At 38.9% G+C, this 20,534-nt stretch overlaps 1 protein-coding gene across 1 annotated transcript; it reads right to left on the bottom strand.

The window, feature by feature from the left end:
• Positions 1 to 7,909: 7,909 nt before the first annotated feature.
• On the bottom strand, positions 7,910 to 19,666 carry LOC104588454 (oligopeptide transporter 4-like). Its single transcript, XM_010246393.3, has 6 exons — positions 18,442 to 19,666; positions 13,195 to 13,292; positions 11,135 to 11,698; positions 10,795 to 11,047; positions 9,785 to 9,967; positions 7,910 to 8,648 (listed from the first exon to the last, which is right to left on the bottom strand). The coding sequence occupies exons 1-6, from the start codon at positions 18,958 to 18,960 to the stop codon at positions 8,034 to 8,036; spliced, it is 2,232 nt and encodes a 743-aa protein (XP_010244695.1). The 5' UTR covers positions 18,961 to 19,666; the 3' UTR covers positions 7,910 to 8,033.
• Positions 19,667 to 20,534: the final 868 nt, after the last annotated feature.

Raw genomic sequence — 20,534 nt, 5'->3', positions numbered from 1 at the left:
GTCATCTTTAGCTTTCTGCTTGGCTACCATCACCTGAGCCCGGGAAACCGCCAAGGCCTCGTCCAATTGGACACGCCTCTGCTCAGACTACCTCAACATGTCATCGGCCTTCTTCAAGGCCTCCTTCAGCTCGAACGTAAGGGACTTCTCTGCTGTAAGGTCCTCCTCCAGTGTCCTCCACAGCTCTTTCTCCTCATTCATAGCCGAGGCAGTTGATTCTCGGCCACTCTCGGCCTTGGCGACCCACACCTCGAGCTGCTCTTTCTGCTCCTCGGCCTTCTTCAGGTGTTGGACAAGAAGCCCGACCCGGTCACCTAGACCGACGAAATACCTGCCTACCTGCATCAAGAACACCTTTGTCAATAACTTAGACAGGAAAGACGGTCTTAACCTAGAAAGTTAAGCAAGAAGAAATGTACCTCGAACAAGAGATCGAGAGCGTAATCTCGGAGAACCAGTGGGCTCTCATTCATCATCGCCAAACGGTCCCCCTAAAGGAGCATCCCCTTGACCAAGGCCCTATCGACCCCCGGGTGTCGAGGGAGTCACCCTCTCTAACGTCCCATTAAAGGCAAAACGTCCATCGTGTCACCAACTGCCCCTCACCTTGTGGCTCGGATGAAGGGTGGGGGCTTGAAGGGTGAGGCCCCCTTGCCTGAGGGCCCCCTGGGCGTGCTAACGCCCTCTCCTCCTCAGTCGGGCAGTCCTTGTGCACCACCCTCTTCCCATAGGGGGTTGAGGAGGATCAGCCAAGCTCTTCTGGCTAGATTCTCAGTGCTGGTACCCATGACTGGCCTCTTACCTCGGTCGGCTCTAGCGGCAGCAGGAACTGGAGGCCGAGGTGTCCTCTCAACCAACGCCATCTCCTGTGGCGATTGTCTTTGCAATGGGCAGTCGCCAGGTGTCTTCTTCTTAGACTTAGCCTTCTCGAGCAACATTTTCTTGGCATTGACCGGCATCTCTATAAGGAAACAAGGCAGGCATCAGTACCTCCAAACAGACGAGAAAGTCAATGTGTTAAGAGCCAAAAGTAGGAACTCCCCTACCAAGGCGGGTGGGACTAAGCCTAGCAAAAACCAAAGGGAGCTCTTCCTTCACTAGGGGCTTGGCTCGGATCGTCCCCAACATGCGAATGTGGGTAATCACCTCGTCTTCATCGTCCTGAAGAAAGACTTTGGCCTTCTCGACCGGCAAGCAAAGCTCCCCCCAGCCCAACCTTAATGACCAACCCTTGGGACAGGACATAAAGAAGAATTTACTCTTCTAGTTATGCATAGAGGTTGTCTATGGCTCAACCTATCTGAGACTAGAAATAGTATATACCCTCCTCATGAGGGTGTGGCCTCGGCACAAACATGGCACAAAATTTTTTTTGGGTCAGCTCCATGTCTCGAAGTCGAGCCACCACCAGCATAGCAATGATGATCCTAAGGGCATTAGGGGCCAACTGGCTGATCGAGATGTCGTACTACCTCAACAGCTTGGGGATGAAAGGATGGAGGGGAAACCTAAGACCAAACTCTGAAATGTGTTGGTAAACGCAGATTTCCCCCTCCTCCAATGTCCATGGCCGATCATCGGTGTCGAGAACCCTAAGTCTATAGGACTGAGGGATGTAATACTTCATAGCCAAGGCCTTCACCTGATTGAAGTCAAGGATACTATCCTATTCCGAGCATAGAAGGTGTTCTATGCTTACCCCTTGGGCCGCATACTCAGCCACCAACCTCGGGATGAACTCGGGGACCTCCTCATAGATCCAACACTCTCACTGGGAGAGTCATCGCCCCTTCAGCTGCTTTCAGCACCTACAGAGGTAACCCTCTCCCTCAGCACCTCGACCTTAGCCCTCAGAGCTGGGACCATGGGCTCGCTCAACGCATCCCCACCATTACTAACGGTTGACGGGCTTCGAAAGCAGCTCACTCCTGAAGGGTCAAGGTGTTAGACAGTTTTATATGCCCTTAGCTCCAATCAGTTTTGATGTACTTTTGACATTTAGTGTAAATAAATAAAGTACATGTTTGATTCATGTTGAGTGGTATGTTTCTGTGTAAGACCCTTAAACTGGACACTTAATGAGACTCGTGTTAGTTTAGAACATTCACAGCCGTTGGATAAGTCTGGGGAGATTTATCCTGCCAAGGCTGACACTGGTGTGCTGCCAAGTGTTGGGGTGGCTTGTCTCAGCCGCTAGGGTGAGACCCAAGGCACACGCAGTGTAGGATTACTCGAATCCTTCAACCGGACCAGATTTTTAGTATTGCCCTGGACCTTGGAGATTGATGGACAAAACTGGAAAGTTACACTTGTCCCCTAGACTCGATTATGATACTGCACTAGGTGTCGAATTGGGCTGTCTTTGATATGCCAATCAGTGAGATCCTTAGCGGGGGTCAAAACCTGGGTATGTTGGGACAGTCTGAGAATTCATCTGAGTGGGTGATCATAGTGACAGGATCAACCCCTTTGTCGGACAAAGGTAATGATCGGGGATGCACTCTCTCTGATGGAAACCAAACTACCGGCAGTTGATTTCAATCGTTGGAATTTTTGTTTTTGCAAATTTTATATATATGATATATACTTAGATACGGTTTCAAAATGTTTGCAAATGGTTTTAATTCCCAGGATCCAAGTTAGTAGAGAGTGCAGCACTGTTCCTTGCAGCCGAGGGAGAGGTCCTCCCTTGTTAGGCAGTGTTTGATCATTACATGCTGAGAGGTTAAGTATAAGGCCATTTAGGGTAATACTTGATGGGCTAATCTTGCATCTACCGGCAGTTGATTTCAATCGTTGGAATTTTTGTTTTTGCAAATTTTATATATATAATATATACTTATATACGGTTCCAAAATGTTTGCAAATGGTTTTAATTCTCGGGATCCATGTTAGTAGAGAGTGCAGCACTGTTCCTTGCAGCCGAGGGAGAGGTCCTCCCTTGTCGGGCAGTGTTTGATCATTACGGGCTGAGAGGATAAGTGTAAGGCCATTTAGGGTAATACTTGATGGCTAATCTTGCATCTGCCCACAATCCCTGGGTTTTTATAAGATGGCTTGGCCCAGGGACCACTTAGTGTAAGTGTTGGGCCCATAGAGTCCATGTGATGGGCTCGAGGGGTTCACTGGGCTTTCCAGTGAATTTGGCTAGGCCTTGTAACAAAGGCTGGGCCGAACCTATGTGGCTGATCTGTAGATCAATGCTTGGGTCCTACGCCGTACAAAGAAGCCCAACTGGGCAGCAGTTTAGAAACTTATTGAGCACTGATTACTTATTGGGCCTAAAAGCCCATTTCGACCTGGGTTTATATGATCACCCACTTAAGGGGGCGTATCTGGGATTAGGGTTAGCTAAAGGATTAGGATTTTAACCCTATCCACTCTTGGATACCAAATTCAAATGTGATTTGAATCTGGTAACCTCATAAAAAATTCAGGAGTGGGCTGACCTAATCTGCAGATAGGATTAAGATTAGCCCCTATCCAAATGCTGATTTGGATTGGGATAACTCCTAATAGGATTATGAGGTTTCTTAATCACTAAGAAAGGAGGAAACCCTAATCTAGAATTACAAGAATTCAACCTAGGGTTTTGTAGTAACAACTTCTGCAATCTGAGATAGGATCTCACCTTCCCTAGAGTGAAACCAGCATTCACGCCACTTTTAGCTCTAGGGTTCTCCTCCAGCCGCCACCGCCTTACTGCTTGGTTTGAACTCCTCTGTGATGATCAAGAAGTTGGTTCTTGAGTTCAGTCTTTGCTGAAAGACTAATTTGGTTCGGTGCTCTAAGCCTCCAACGGATTCTTGCGAAGAGTTCGGTACGTGGGACGTACACTGTTGGTTCTGCCCCACCGTCGCTGTGTCATCTTCAGTGGGAGCAGATCTTGGATCATTCTTTGGGTGTGAACACCGACGTTGGGAGATCTTCATTCTCCGTATCAGGTATAACCCTTCCCTTTGTTCTTGGTTCAGATCTGGTCTGGTTTGGTTCGAGTAGGATCCTTGAATCTTGATTCTAAAATCAAGGAATACGATTCCCAGTTGGAAGAAAGGTAGGAAATTTTTGAAATTCACCCACCCATTCCGCAACCTTTTTGGCGTCCATACGATGGATCCTACCATTCTTTCACTACGATTTCATAGCACTCTAGGTTGTAGTCGGAGTAAGACATAGATGCAAATGGGTTCCTTACCTAAGGAGACAAAGTTGGGAAAACTCTAAGGAAATAGGAAGAAAAGTCAAGGTCTCCGAAAGCAAACACACCAGGAAGTAAATGGTGAAAGCAAACGCGACTAAGGCTCCTATTTAAAGGAGAACGAACGGCCCAAATCGCCTCCAATCCAACGGCTACAAAATGACCGCCTCCACAGCCTAATTAGGTAACCGACACGTGTTGCTCACCTCAGGAAGACGAAATGACATTGGGCAAGGCGACCAGTCTGCTAACCACGCCTACTGGTTCGCCCAGCGACACTGAACCGAAGGATGCAAAACCTGGCAAGCCTAGCGCCCATCTTGCCTATGGACACGGTGCTACGACCCGTCCCGTGCACGGCCCCGACCCGGAGCCCGTCTTAGGCATGACTCTAACCCACCAACGCGAGAACCCGTGGCACGCACAGTCTGTGCCCACCATTGAAATTCGTCCTCCACATGGGTTACGGCTCATCAACAGCGAGATTCGTTTTGCACGTGGATAAGTCACAACCTCTTGTCACCAAGTGCTGCCCTTGGTGACCCTAGTCGAGGCCGACACCTCAAGCAGACTCACCTCAGCACCAGTCAAAAACAAGACAAGGGCAAGCGCCCCTTACTCCCGTATCCGACACGGACCCGAACTCATGGACACCGAGGCCTCCGGACAGTAGAAGCCTCCATAGCATCCCTCAATGGCCAGTAACGAAGACCAAGTCGACACCACCGCAAGCGGCGCTGAGTGCATCCTCATCAGCCGAGGCCGAGGCCCTCATCAGACAGGCCCATAGGCGCCTCCAAGGACAATGCACTCTCTTCGGCCAAAGTTAAGGTCCTCAGCTTAGACCTCCTCCACGGCCTTGAGAGTGGGAGCAAATGATGTAGGGAACCAATAGCACGCGCGCACACGGCAGGCGGCGGCTTCTGGGCGGCCCAATGAGGCCACATGTAGAATAGAGGTCGACGCGCTACCTGGAGCCAATGATGCGGCCACACGCGGCGGCCTCAGATGACCGCGCTTCTCAGGGCTGAACCACATCCTGGCCATCCAAGCCCACCTACCTCCAAGTGGCTTCAAGTATAAATAAGGGACAACCCTCCCAAAGTAAACATCTAGAATCTAGACTCAAGACTACTAAGAACTCTCTAGTTTCCTTTGTGGCCTCATCTGAGTGTTCTCGCCTCAGGCCTCGCCCACCTGGTGTTGCACCCGTACTAATTTGATTGTCAGAATCCCCGCCTCAGGTTAGTACCCGGGGCCTCTGACATTCTCTCTCTCCGCAGGTCCGACCTACCAGTCCTCAACCACAGCAGACTTCAGACTCCTCAACCAGCCTTTGGCTCGAAAGCAAAATTACAGTGTTGCACTCAGCCCATCCTAGGCAGCAACAGATTCTTTAGGCATCGACAAAGTAGTTAAAAGTAGTTAAAGGTATGTAGGCTTTTCTCTCTTGGTTGAAATGTTACACCACCGAGGATTTAAGGGAAGAAGCTGTCATAGCTCAAGAGAAAGACTTGTTTCAAACTAGGCCAGTTCGGCTTATGAGGTCCCTTGGGTATCAGCGTGGGAAAGGTCTAGGTAAAGATCTTCAGGGTATCCGAAAGGTTATAGGGATTTTGAACCTAGGGCTCCCAAAGGTTATGTTCCTTATTCTCATAATTCGTCGGACTATTTTGTTCGTGCAGATGATGACTCCACTACTCTACCTTCTATTCCTGAGAGACCAATGAGTTCTAAACTAGATGTGGTGAATTTCCTTGTGCTAGTTATTTCTGATTCCAGGGAGGTTGATACTAAAATATTTATTGTCGAAGATGAAGACAGCCTACCATTGTCTTTTGTATTGGCTAGTCTTGGGTCTACGACATAAGCAAGGACCGTGGCCGTAAACCATGAAGTGAAGAGGTTCATGATTTTATCATGGAGATTCAAGTTTTTTGTGAGGGTCTACGTCACCAGCTGGATCTGCGATCGTAGACAAAGGATTGGGTGGCGCTGTTGGTAATGTTTTAGGTGTTCATTCTAGTTCTTGTACAGAGTGTAGGTGTTGAAGTACATTCTAGTAGTCTTCGATGAGGGTTGCTGGGATGAAGATGATGAGGATTCATAAGAGCTATTTGCATTTTGAACACCATGGTTTCATAAGATGGTATTTCATGGAGTTGATGAACGCCCAGACTCAGATTATCAGGTGAGGGTGGGCTTGGAAGTTGGAGATGTTGGTCCATGTACTTAGGGGTGTCAATTGATCGGTTTTGATTTGGATCCAATCCGATCTAAACCTTATCAAATCAGATTTGGATGGTCCATTATAATTATTGGATTGGGTCAATCCAAAACAAATTGGTCCATATTCTTATTGGTTTGAATTGGACCTAAACCAAATTTCCAATAATCTGATCATGAGGCCAAACCCTTGTCCAATTTGAAATCAATCAAAACTGAAGCCAATATAAAATCACTTTTATGAAAATACTTTTACGAAAGCATTTTTATAAAAGTAATTTTATGAAAAGTATCTTTACGAAAACACTTTATAAGAATACTTTTATGAAAGCATTTTTATAAAAGTACTTTATGAAATCATTTTACAAAAGCACTTATACAAAAGTACTTTTACGAAAGCACTTTTACAAAAGTACTTTTATGAAAGCACTCTTACACGAAAGCACTTTTATGAAATCACTTTTACAAAAAAATTTTATGTAAGTACTTTTGTGAAAGCACTTTTATGAAAACACTTCTACGAAAGTACTTTTATAAAAGTACTTTGAAAAAAACATTTTTACAAAAGCACTTTTATGAAAGCACTTTTATGGAAGTACTTTTACAAAAGCACTTTTACGAATACTTTTATAAAAGTCTGGAAGTATTTTTCTAAAAGTGCTTTTGTAAAATTACTTTTAAAAAGTACTTTTAATAAAGTGCTTTTGTAAAAACACTTTTATGAAAATATTTTTATCAAACTACTTTTATAAAAGTGTTTTTTCAGTGCCAAAAGTGCTTTTATATAATTTTTGATATTTCATTCAGTTTGGATTGGATCCAATCCAATCTATTTACATTTTAATGGATTGGATTGAATTTGGTTTGTATTGGATTTGGGCTGGATTGGGTCCAGTCCATTTGTAAGTGGACTCACATTGGACTGGATCAGGTTGAACCAAATCCAATCCAATTGACACCTCTACATGTACTGTCAATTAATATCCAAATCCAATCCAATTGACACCTCTACATGTACTCTACATGTACTGTCAGTTAATATCAACTATCTGACTTGTAATTTATATAGAGAAATGAAACATACAATTTATCACAAGTGTGCTTCTTTAAAATTTGTTATTGCTACTGTAATGATCATATAGATGATGAGCGGAGTGGCTCAATACTTGAGTAGATCAGACTTGACTGTCTCCCTGTTGTTTTCTTTTGATTGCTGCTTGTGTTCTTGATAGTATAGATATGATCATGTTTATTTTCTTCTTTTTCCTGTTTCCATCTCTTGTGGTTCAGAAATGTTCATCACTATCCACTATTTATATGCTCAGTTTGGTTTTTAAAATATTGAGTCTCTGTTCGTTTTCACTTACCCTAAGTGAGTTTATTAAGTGTTTTCTAAAGTAAAACTTGTCTGAATAAATTTGGTTCTAGTATTCTTGTGCGATATAAGTTACTGAGTGACCAACTTACGGGCCTGAATCTATTCAATGCAACATTTATCTTCTTATTGAGGCAACTAATGATCAAACATCTCATCCAGAAATAAAAAAGTTAAGTAATTTGAGGTCAAGAAACCCAATACATATGAACATTAAAATGTTGTAAAACTCAATTAAAAGACGGGACACCCATCAACCACTATACCCTTAGCCGTAGGACAAGAAGCTAAATCACAATGCTCGCCACCTGCACCCCACCAGTCCAAGCCTTTACCTTCCATGTTGAGTGAGAAGTAGAGCAACACCCCCATGAAAGCAACCCCAGCATCCAGAGCTGCCGAAAGCACATAGTTATACCTCTGCCACCAGTTCTTTCGGTACCGGAAGATGAAGAAATTGAAAATCGTGCCAACCAAAACCCAAGAAGTGTAATTCACTGTTGTTGCTGGAGGCATCATAGCTGTTGCTCCTAAGAGGACGGGGAGGTTAATTTGTGGAATCCAAGTTTGCTTGGGAAACGTCTTGTGTAAAAGCCAGACCAGAAGTGGCCCCAAGGCACCGCCAAGGAAGAACCAGTTCAGTGCTGTGTAGTTCCCAAGAGTTCCAAAGATTCGTTTGGGTCCCACAAGACCCCAGATGACAGATGCATCGAAGAAGACACGATCACTTGGGCAAGTCCAAGGACTGTCCGGGGGGAGTATCTGATCATCACATATGTTTGGAATAGAATTCAGCAACCACATTGCCACAGCAATGTTGATCGTTCCAGCCATGATGGTTCCGATGAACTGGTTTGGTGGCCCAAATATGTAAATTCCAACAGAAAAAACAATAAGAACATGATAAGTAAAATGAATCAAAAGAAAGTAAAATGTAGTAAACAACCAGAGCACAATTAAGATGGAAACGATGCGTCATCGATCGTGTCATCAGGCTGTCGTTATTCTTGTTTTCAGAAGATTGGAACAATCACATAATCGTTATTCTTGTTGCCGCCATTATCATTGCCATCATGGTGGTTGGTGGGAAGAAGAGTTCAACCCATAAAATGACTTAGGAAGAAAGTCTATAAGCAAAGTCTGGCTTGTGTTTTGGCATGTTTTCAAAGAACTAATTTTGATGAATTTTGTGATTCTAAGAATCATTTTTAATTTTGGGTGTTCGGAAATTGCAGGATAATTAATTCTTTTTTGGGCTCAAAACTCATTCTGAGAGTTGATTCATTGCAGCGATAAAATTTAGCTTCACACTATTTTTGGCTCGAACTTGTTCTTCAAATAGTGATTCTTTGGGATAGAATTTTAACCAGACTTAGCCTGAAGCAAAAATAAGACCAAGAATTTTACTTCTTCGCCACCCTTTTGTTACAAGGGAAGCTTGCCGAAGGGCGATCAGTGTGTCAATGTATGCGTTTTGGGTGGGTTATTAGACTCTTTTTGTATGGGGGTATTGTCAATAACATTTTTGTAAATAGTAGTATAATTTTTCAAGATGTTGATGTAATCTTCTGTTACTCCCCCAAAAGCTTAAGCTACTCTTTGAAGGGAGGTAGATAGTTTAGTGGAACTAAAACGTGTAAAAGTTAAGCAAGAGATCTCTTCCACATTAAACTGTGTATTTGTACTTGTCATCTTTAACCCAATGCAAAGTACATTTTGACTAATTTGTGTGTCATTGTTGTTGCTCTTGTTGCTTATTTCCTTGTTTGTAGGTTTGCACAACCCAATCGAGCACCGCATGAAGCCTTATCCACTAGCCCCATGACACTTTAGTGAAAATAAAAAGTTAAGCTTCCTTGTCTTCTGAGAAGATATTCAATTTCTTCTCTTTCATGTGAAACCAACGAAGGCATAATAGTATTATATATTTACCTTTATAACAAGGAATAATGAAGTTTAGAATACTAAAAAAAGAATAAACATACCTGAACTAAGAACATTGACTTTGGTGGAATCTTCATATAATGGCCTAGCTTGAAATCACTGAGAAAAGAAACAGCCTGAGCCATGCTGATATACCCATAGGTTTTGAAGCACACATTAGCTATAGGTTTTCCTGGTAATATGATACCCATGATGTACTCTGTGATGATGTTTAGACCTGGTGTCTGTAAACAAATTTAAAACATGGTTTGCTTAAAAAGCAGACAGATATTAAATCATTCCTGACCACCAAGAAGAAAGAGAAAAAGAATAATTTGCTTGATATATTTAAAATGCAAAATAGCACATATTCATAGCTATAGATATCTAGTTTGGGTTAAAGTGGTGAAAGAATTTTGTTTTGTGATTTTATCTTCATGTATTTTTCTAAAGTCAATTAGCTAAAAGCCAGATCGAGCAAAAGGCCCCAACCTACATTTGAAGCTTCCTAAAATTGGGCTTTTTCAGAGGGGATCTTTTGAGCTACCGAACTACTGGAAACCAAATGGAAAAACACCGATTTTTTTGGCTTTGGTCTTTAAAAAGCACAAAAGATCTGCATAAAAGACAAGCCAAACAGGGGCCAAATCTAGCTTGTACAAGCAACCCTTGTGAACTTATGACAAGTTATAGCCCGCAATTTTAGTTAAGACATGATAAAATTCCAAGCAGTGACCAGCATTGGGTAATGGCCTTTTTATATCATATTCAGTTTACAATATTACTCTGAAGTGTTCACAAAACTTTCTCCCTTTCACTTCCGCCCTCCCCCAGCTTTTGTCTTAATTAGGCTGTTGGGTATAAATCTAGCTAGAAAGAAAGTGTTGAAATTGAATCAAAAAACAACTTAAAAAATTAAAATGACAAAAGATTATAAAAGAATAGGTAACTGTTTTTGTCACTGTACTTTAATTATAATCTCTTCTAGTATAATCAACTTCTAATTTCATTAGTCCAGAATAATGTTGTTAACTGAATATATGATACTTAAAGAAAAGCTCAACTCTATTACCTGATTTGTTGTAGCAGTAATGGTGCTGATGGGAAGAGTAAAAATGAAGGCGAGGACAGAGGCAAAGAGGAGTCCCCACCAGGGCATCTGGACCTGATTTTTCAGGAAGATGCAAAGCAAAAGAGAGACTATGAGAGTCACTACAAGCATTAGGTAGAACCACCATCCAGGTATGTCACTGTACTTCTTCATCAATCTTGTGTGAATGTCCTCCTTGCCCATGTATGAAGCACGATATCGTTCATAGATTTCTCTGTACATTAATTCCAGTACATGGAAAAGAATTTAGGAGAATTAATATATGTACTGAAAAAATGAGTAGAAGTTGATGATACATCACCTTCCATAAAACAAGGCAACATGCGTCAGGGTGGCCGCAATGGTGGCAAAGCCAAAGCCATACGTCAGGGCAAAAAACATGCTCAGATGGATCCGCCCTTGTTCCTCATAATTTGCAATATCTATCTCAAACTTATCATTCACGATGGCTGAAACATTATAGGTTTGACCATGGGATGTGAACAAGTGAGAGGAGAAGATGGGAAATGTTTTGGCATTGTACAGGTCTACTCCCCAGTATGATATAGGGATCACAATGTACATGACTACGACATAACCAACAAAGACGTTGGCTATAGCAAAGAAAGGGCTCATGAGGGGGCTGAACAGAAAGGAAGATACAACAGACCAGTCTAGTGTCAATGCTCCGATCCCCAGCCCATCCATGCCTGAGCCGAGCTGGTGGGCTGTGACTGACTTGGAGAATGCCCAACAAATCCACGAGATGCTTGACAGAGTAGGGAAGAGGTAGCCTGGAACAGTATACCAGCAGAAACTGCAAATGAGTGCAATCAAGAAGAACTTTCCTCTTGACATACGTTGATCATCTTTTTCATGAAGTGCCCTGCAGAGTTCAAACTATGATTCAGCCACTACCACCACTACTACTACATAATTATAATTATTGAAGATAAAATTTAGAGAACAAAACATCATTATAATAATGGAAGCTAGTAGTGTGCAGACTGAGGACAATGGTTTTCTGGTACTTGTTGCCCAGGATTAAAAAAAAAAAAAAAAACTAGAATAATCTCGCCTTTTCTCTCAGGCCAGTTTGGTCTACGTTTAATCTTAGATAGCCAGGGCCATCATTGGTAATAGCCTTACACTGTTACACATACATGTACTAAGATAATATTTTAAAAAAAAATAAAGTTTGTTTCATGCAATGAGAGTCCTTATTCATTATTAAAAAACAAACAATCTGTTTGATTCAATCCTATCTGGTCGAATTCGGATCAACCCTAGTTGGAACTTCTGGATCCCCTATCCGATCCATTGTGTTATAAATATAAATATATATAATATACATATATATGTTATTTATTTATAAATATATTATTTATATTGTATTTTTATAAATTTGTTATATTATTTATTTTTTTACAAAAAACATGTATATATATGTTGAAAATAAATAAAAAAATACCTGCATTTTTTGTTTTTCTTTATTTAAATTGGTATATTTTATTTTTTTCTTTTAATAATTTATTAATTTTTAAAGAAAACAAGTCAGATCAAATCAGGTCCGAAGATCCGACATTATTCAAATTCAGATAGAATCATACTCATATCAGATCCGATCGGATCTTCAAATCAAACCAGATTTGACATTAGCAGTGTCAGATCGGATCCGAATAATATCCTAATTTAAATCCGATCCGATCCATTTGCATCCCTATTTGTTTCTCTATATAAAAACATTAATCTCAAACTCAAAATAGAGATAGAGATGTAAGAAGAAAGAAAAAAACATAGCATGTCGCTAGGTTGAAACAATAAACAAGGACCAAGAGCAATAGAATTTCAAAAAAAAAAAAAACTTCTTCTTCTTTTAGGAAGTATTCGTTCATGTGAATGGTTTAGTTTTCTAAAATAAAAAAAAAAAAAAAAAAAAACTGCCATATTAACAAATATCCCTTAAGGCAAAGTAATTATTTTTTCTGATGTGGTAATTGTTTTGTTTTTTTTTTTTTTTTTTCGGTAATAGCTGTTGCTTTGGTTTAAGAAAACAAAAACATTCACCTTGGCCAACACCCCCTTAATTGTTGAATGGGGAAGGCAAAGTAATTGTGGCCTTATGGGAGACAGGCTGCACGTTGAATTTCCTTTTCATACGAAGAACGGAAAGCAAAATTGCCTTTTTCTACAAATTTCATTAACACATAATCATTCAGTATTACTAAGCCAATAATAAGATCATATTGCACAGACATTTTCTAATGTCTAATTATATATAGTAAATTTTCCTTAAAAATTTATTAGTTGGTAAATATTAGAGAAAATTATAAACTCTGGAACCAAGAGATTAATTAAATTATAGGAGCCTTCTGTACTCACCGGAACAAAGAGACTTGAACAAGCGTACTAGGCCACCACATATGTGCAGGTTCCACCACGTACTTCCTCAGGATTCCAGCCCAACCATAGCCTAGCACCTGATCCATAGGCATATATATACTTCAGCCAGAGATACAAACGCTTTCGAATGAAATAACTTTCACAGTTCCACACCACCCAACTAATTTGCAAAACTAAAAGATCATTTAACCTTTTCATACTGAATTAAAATCATTTTGTCAAATGGAGTCCATATCTGCTGCGATCATGGAAGCTACATCTTGACAAAATGGGTGAATAAGATTCTATTTTAATTGGAATCTTGATACATCATATTTAGGCATGTCCAATCTCCTTGCAGCCTTGATAACGGGTTTATTTCTTTATATAGTAACTAGTCGGGCACCAGTGTGATACATGACTTTATTAATAGAAATAAAAGTAGAAGTAGCCCTATAACATTTTCAATTAATTTTGATGAATTAATTTTTTTGGTTAAGTATTTCGTCATTTGGTCTGCTTTCAAGTGGTCGATGATTTAAAGGTTGAAGTGAAAAATTTTTGTTGGATGAGGATCTGAATGTCGAGCTGACCAGGCCGAGCTGGGGGCAGATTAGGTGCCGAGCTGACTGAACCGAACTGGGGGCAGATTAGGTGCCGAGCTGACTGAGCCGAGCTGGGCAGGTTAGGTGCCGAACTGACTGGGCCGAGCTAGGCAGGTTAGGTGCCGAACTGACTGGGCCGGACCTGCCCAGCTCGGCCTAGTCAGTTCGGCAGCTAACCTGCCCAGCTCAGCCCAGTCAGTTTGGCACCTATCCTGCCCAGCTCGGTCTGGTCAGCTCGGCATCCATGTCCTCATCCAACAAAAGTTCTCCACTTCGGCCTCTAAATCATCGGCCACTTGGAAACAAACCAAATGACGAGGTACTTAACCAAAAAATTAATTCATCAAATTTGAATCAATCTAAATCCAACTCAAGAATTATTTTTTGAACCATATCTAGCCAATCTAATTGCAATCCATGTTGGTGAGAGTGAATAAATAGAAATAAAAGTAGAAGTAGCCCTATAACATTCTCAACTCTCCTTGCCGGAAACCTCCTATTATATTTTTCAGTTTTTTTTATTTTTCTTAATTTTTTAATCCATGTAATTATCTCACAACCAATCTTTAGGAAGCCTGGGAACGTTTGGACTTCCAAAGCCCCTCCCGCCCACGTCTGCCCACGTCTGCCATTAAATCTTATGTTATAGTAAGCCTAGGAACTTTGGACTTTCAAGCTTTTCTATAAAAACCGTTGGACTCATGTTTTCTCTTTTCTTTTTTTCAGTCTCTCTTTATTCAAGTATCAGATTCGAATTCATTCGAGCAGACATGATTTAGCTTGGAAGAAGAATCTCAGCAATTCTCCAATTTGCTTGCTTAGACTAGTACGTATTTGTTTCTTTTTTTGCGAAAAACAGATTTGATTAGGTGATTTTTTTGCATTATTGGGTGAATTATTAAGTGTTTTTCTGATGCTGAGTATCAAAAATAAAATCGACTCATTAAAAAGTAGAGAAAAAAAATAGCAACAAAAAATGAAAAAAAAAAAGTTAACCGGGTCGTCGCAGAACAAGTTTTCAAAGGTCGGGCGAAGAAGACAACAAAAACGGGTTCTTCGCCACCCGTTTTCGATAGAATATCGGGTACGTCCAAACCCGAACCGTTTTAGGACGGTTCGCACCAACCGTCCAATACACGGTTAATTACAATAATTAATGTTGATTAGCATTAACAATAATTAACGTCAAATGTTGATTACGTGGATTGGTTGTGAGATAATTAACGTCCAAACGTTAATAAATACTGTAAACGTGAAAAAAAATTTAATGTTGATTACGTGGATTCGTTGTGAGATAATTAACGTCCAAACATTAATATATACTGTAATTATAGTATTATTTATTGGTTTTTTGAAGGCAATAAATATTATTTATCGGTTGACGTTAATAATTACAGTATTATTTTAATTACAACACTTTTCATAATTACAGTATTTTTCTAATTTTTAATAATTAACATTATTTTAAAAATACAGTATTTCTTAATTAACAGTATTAATTATAATATTAAATTAATTAACAGTAACTTTAATAAATACAGTATTTTGTTAATTACAATATTTATTTAAAAACACTGTATTTATTAAATAACAGTATTTTCAAAAAAAAACAACCAAAAACTATGTAACTATGTTTCTGAAAATATGAAAATATGTAATTAACAGTATTTAATTTACACTATTTAATAAATACATTACTTTTAAAAAATGATATATTTTTAATTAAAAGTAATTAACAGTAATCAATTATGTTGATTAACATTAACAATAATTAATTACTGTTAATTACTTTTAATGAATTAATTATTGCTACTACAACATAATTGATTACCGTTAATAAGAGCTTTAACCAACCCCATAAGAGCTTTAACCAATGTTAATCAATTTTGAAAACATAATGTTAATCAATTATGATGTCAAAAATGTGTCAATTTGAAACCATAAGAGCTTTAACCAACCCCTACATAAATTTTGAGGAATACCACCTAATTCGTTTCCACTTTTCTAATACCATTTTTTTGGTTAGAAGTTTTTTTCCAGTATCATAGTTTAAACTCTAAATATTAATATTTTAATATGTTTGATAGAAAATTAAATGCATGTATTTGGAATATGGGAAAGAGAGGGGTGTGGATCCAATATGGGTGGCCAGGTGGGTATGGTCAAGTCTAGGGTCAACCTAGGCACAAACCTATGTCTCAAACCTCGAACTTGAGCCTAGCCCAACCTATGGTCAAGCCCAAGTTTACCAACCCGAGCTCAACCCAGCACATCTCCGATTGGGCTTGGGCTGAGGCTGGGCTTAGACAGCTTGGTCAGGTTTGAAGATTTTTTTTTAATATAATTCATCTTTTGTTGGGCTTTGAAGCCCAATTTCCAGTAGAATAAATTGAAAATATGCACAAATGTCATTAATAAAGGTATATATACATAAGTCATACATGTATACATGTAGATATATAAGCAAAAAATCTTTTTTACATAAATAAAATACATAACATGTGTATTTGTATATGTTTGTACATGGGTATGAGTTTAAACTAATCATATACATATTATAAATAAATATAGTTTATACTTTATAGTGTATATGATAGTAAAAATATATATTATACATATAATACATATATACGTTATAAATACATAACACACTACACAAATATGTAAAAGTGTATATCATCATAAAATGTTGGGCAAGCTTGGGTGAGGTCAAGTCAGGCTCGGGTTATGGTTGAGCTACTTGAGGCTTCAACCCAAACCCAACTTGAGTTTAGGTCTAGCGCATTCATATTCCAAAACCCAAATACTCAAATCCAATCCATGCAAAATCTTAGGTTGGACCACCTCAGGTGCAGGTTAGGCCCCCACCCAAGTTGCATTCCTAGATATTTAGAAAAAAAAAAAAAAAAAACGTTAGATAATACAATTGGAAATGTGAGATAGTTTAAGAGAATTTTAAGAGAGGGAGATATTTTAGGATGAAGTTACCGGTAAATGTTAGATAGAAATCTTAGGAGAGGGAGAAGTTTTAGGTAAATGGAGCACAAGATGGTAAAGATTCTGTTAATAAATGCCAAAGAAATTATAAAAATAGAAAAATACTTGTGAAGAATAGAGAGGGGATGCTGACATGGACAACTACAATTTAGTAATATGGAATAAATTATTACTATATAATTTTTTATTAATTTTATTTTAAATTCAAATGAATTTTGAATGGATATTAATTTTTCATTATTTTATTAATATAAGAAAATTTTATTAATTTTTACTCTTATTATTAATTATAAAAGTGTAGCTTTATTAATTTCAAAAATTCCATTAGTTAAAAATTACTTTTATTAGTTTTATTGGTTTTATTACTTTTTATTAATTTTATTTTCAATATGTTCACAAAAATTTATTTTCATCAACAATAACTATTAATATTTATTTTTTTATTTTTTTAAATTATTTTTACTATGTTTTAGTTTTTTATTTTCAATTTGAATTTAAATATATTGCACTTTTAATAGTTTTTACTTTTATAAGTTAGTTTCAAATTTTATGTTAATATTAGTAATTGGAATGGATTATTGTTAGTTAAATTTAAATATCTATTAATTGAATTTGAATGGATTTCAAATTTTAAGTTATGAATTACTTATTGTTGTTATTAATAACTTAATTTTTATCCATTATTTTTAGGTAAATGTATTTTAATTTTTTATTCGATTTACTTATTGTACTAAGTTCTATTATTACTTTATTAGGACGTGAGATGGTAGAGATGACATAATACAGTAAAGTATAACTATATTAATATAATTTAATTTAATTAATTATATTATAAAGTATAATTAGATGGAATTTCATTTTTATTAATAATTATAACTTTGCTTTAAAAATAATTATATTATAACTAAATTAAATGTAAGTATATTCAAATGGATTTAGGCAATTTAATAGAATAATTGAGAGGAGAGATAATTCTTGACATGATTTAATGGAGGAGGTAGAGTTAATGCTGTGATAAAGAGGAGAGGTAATGGAAAATGTCTTAAATGTATTTGGTTAATTGAGTTATTTTGTTTAATTTGAAAGATATTGATATCATATGTTTGATAGAAAGTTAAATGAATGATGATGTCATTGGGAAATGTGACATAATGGTGAAGAGATATTGTTTAAGAAAAATTTTAGGAAAGGAAGAAGTTTTAGGTAACTGGGGCAGAGATTATGTTATAAAATGCAAAAAGGTCCAAAAGGATCTAATAAAATACTTGAGAAGAATCAATGGAGTGCATTAAATAAATTTAATAATACAGTTAAAAATCCAAATTTTATTGTACTTCTAACTGGGTAATTAATGGGCTGGGTTACGACCATGTTCTTCGGGCTGAGTTTGAGCCCAAACAAGCACAACTCAATAAATTTTGGGGGATTGCAGTCCAAAAATCCCTAAATGGGTATGGATAAAGGGGTTGGCCTTAGCACGGCCCAACCTGGACGCAGTTACTCGTTGCAGCCGGCAGGCCGCAGCCCCAACAACGTGCTAATGCCTCAGCGTCATTAGCACGGCCCACCCTGGACCTAGTTTATTGCCTCAGCGTCACATATACAGAGAGAGAGAGAGAGAGAGAGAAAGAGAGAGAGAGGGAACCTGGGTAGTGATGACAAGTATCCAACCAGCAAAGAAGGAGATATTCCGGCGATAAAAGGCCTTAATGATGTTGACAATGCCTACCGCGTATGCCGATCCGCCACCGAAAGCGCTGCCGGCATTGGCAAATATAGAGATGAGTACGTGCTCCTTCATGTTAAAAGGTCCAGGATTCAAGGAGAATTCCCTGGACCCAAAACCCGGCAGACGGAACTTCGTCCGTGGGAGAACGGAGGCCATGAAGCGGCCGATGGGGAGCGTAGCGATCTGAACTGTGATCTGGGTTATGATGATGGGCTCCGTCCGGTAGGCGAAAAACTGGTTGAGGAACGACAGCAGTCCACATGATAGCAATCCCATAAACCACATTCGGAAAGTCCATACGGGCAGCGATGGATCGTCGGTGTTCGCTACCGTCAGTCGCACTTCTTCAATCGGAGAAAGTTCCTCTTCATCTATCTCCTCCTCAATCTCCGTTTTCTTCCTCGTCGTTGCGAGTTCTATTTCCGGTGTCGCCATGGCGATTGGTGAAAGAGAGAAGAAGAAAACAAGTATTTGCTATTTTGCTTTTTGCAACCGCATATAACTTGTATGCCCTAGAGTAGAGACTAGAGAGTAGAGATATGGAGAGGAAGTGTGAGTGGCTGGAGCCTGCTAGAATTTACTTTTCTTAGGTAACGATTGAGTGATTTTTTGAAGAAATAAATTGCGAGATAATTCAATGTAATCCTTTTGAAAGGTAAATATATTATATATAACGGACATCCTGGTTTTCCAAAATAAAAACCGGGAAATCAGTAAGATAGAGGACGTTTTTGATACGTCAGGAGATAGAGGAGTTGGTATCCTAATTGAACAGGGATCTGCTGCGAAGTGACCTTAATAACTGATCATGTGTAAGTAGTACGGAATATTACCGTGTTCAGTCGTGATTGGTTGCTTAGCTCTTGCGCCAGAATCAGCACCAGATCCGGAATTTGGATTTCGTCTATCCTCGCACGGTCCTCACACCCCTTCCAACCCTACATTCGGAACATCTCCCTACCTGCATTTTTTATTCAAAGATATTTTCAATGCTCGCATGCATGTAAGGGTCGTAAGGTATATAAACAAGATTTTGTGAGGATGAAATACGAATTCTCCTCTTTTCTAATTAATGTTGCTGAAGCTTTGGGTCGCATGGGAAGTTCATAATTTTGTTCTCAATTTTAGAATCTTCACAGTTTGCATTGAAGGTGATTCATTGCTCATTATCTGTGGCCTCAAAAAGAAGACCCAAACTCCTTGGAAGCTGAAGACCATCGTTTCTTCGAAGCTAGCTGATTTGTTAGAGTGTGGTGTCTCCTACATTCATTCTTCCAGGGAAGCAAACCAAGCTACTGACTGGATGGTGAATCAAGCTTTCTCTTTTCCCCTCTCTCTCTCTCTCCTCTTGACCTTTCTGCTCTTCCTAGTGATCTTTTATTTATTTGTAAGTGTGATTCATGGGGAAGAGCTACCCCCCTCCCCCTCCTTCCTTGTGTAGCTCCTCATATTTCCAAAAAAACAAAAGAAAAAAGAAAAATGAAATCCCAATTCTCAAACCAATTGAGGGGTGGCTTATGTTAGTTGGTTCGATTAAGTAAAGATGCAGATTGGATTCCCACAACCACCAATTTTTGGGGGTGGGTATTAGTGTTGTGCCTGTCACCAAATACCAAAAAACTTATAAAAAAAGGGTAAATGGCTAAAACCTTTTCTAAAGTTTCTGGTTGTTGCTGAAACTTCCCCTTAAGTTTGGTAATTGCAATCACATCCTTGAACTTTATGTCATATTTGCAAGTAGACCCCTTCTATTAGAATCCTCTAAAAAGGGGATTAAATGCCCAAAATAACCATATAGTTACTTTGACCAAAATGTTAATTTTCCAAGTTTTCTCTACATATGAATTATTGCCCCAAACCCCTCTTTTTTTAAGTTGATTCATTTTTCAAATTTTCCCTTCATATCAATCACTCAAAGGTAAATCTTTTTAGAGGATTCTAACAAAGGGGGTCTACTTGCAACTGTATCATAAAGTTCAGTGGAGGTAATAGCAATTACCAAACTTCAA

This window comes from Nelumbo nucifera, chromosome 1 (genome assembly GCF_055504915.1).
Source record: "Nelumbo nucifera cultivar China Antique chromosome 1, China Antique-T2T, whole genome shotgun sequence".
Lineage (NCBI taxonomy): Eukaryota > Viridiplantae > Streptophyta > Magnoliopsida > Proteales > Nelumbonaceae > Nelumbo > Nelumbo nucifera.
This window is presented reverse-complemented; position numbering and strand designations above follow the sequence as displayed.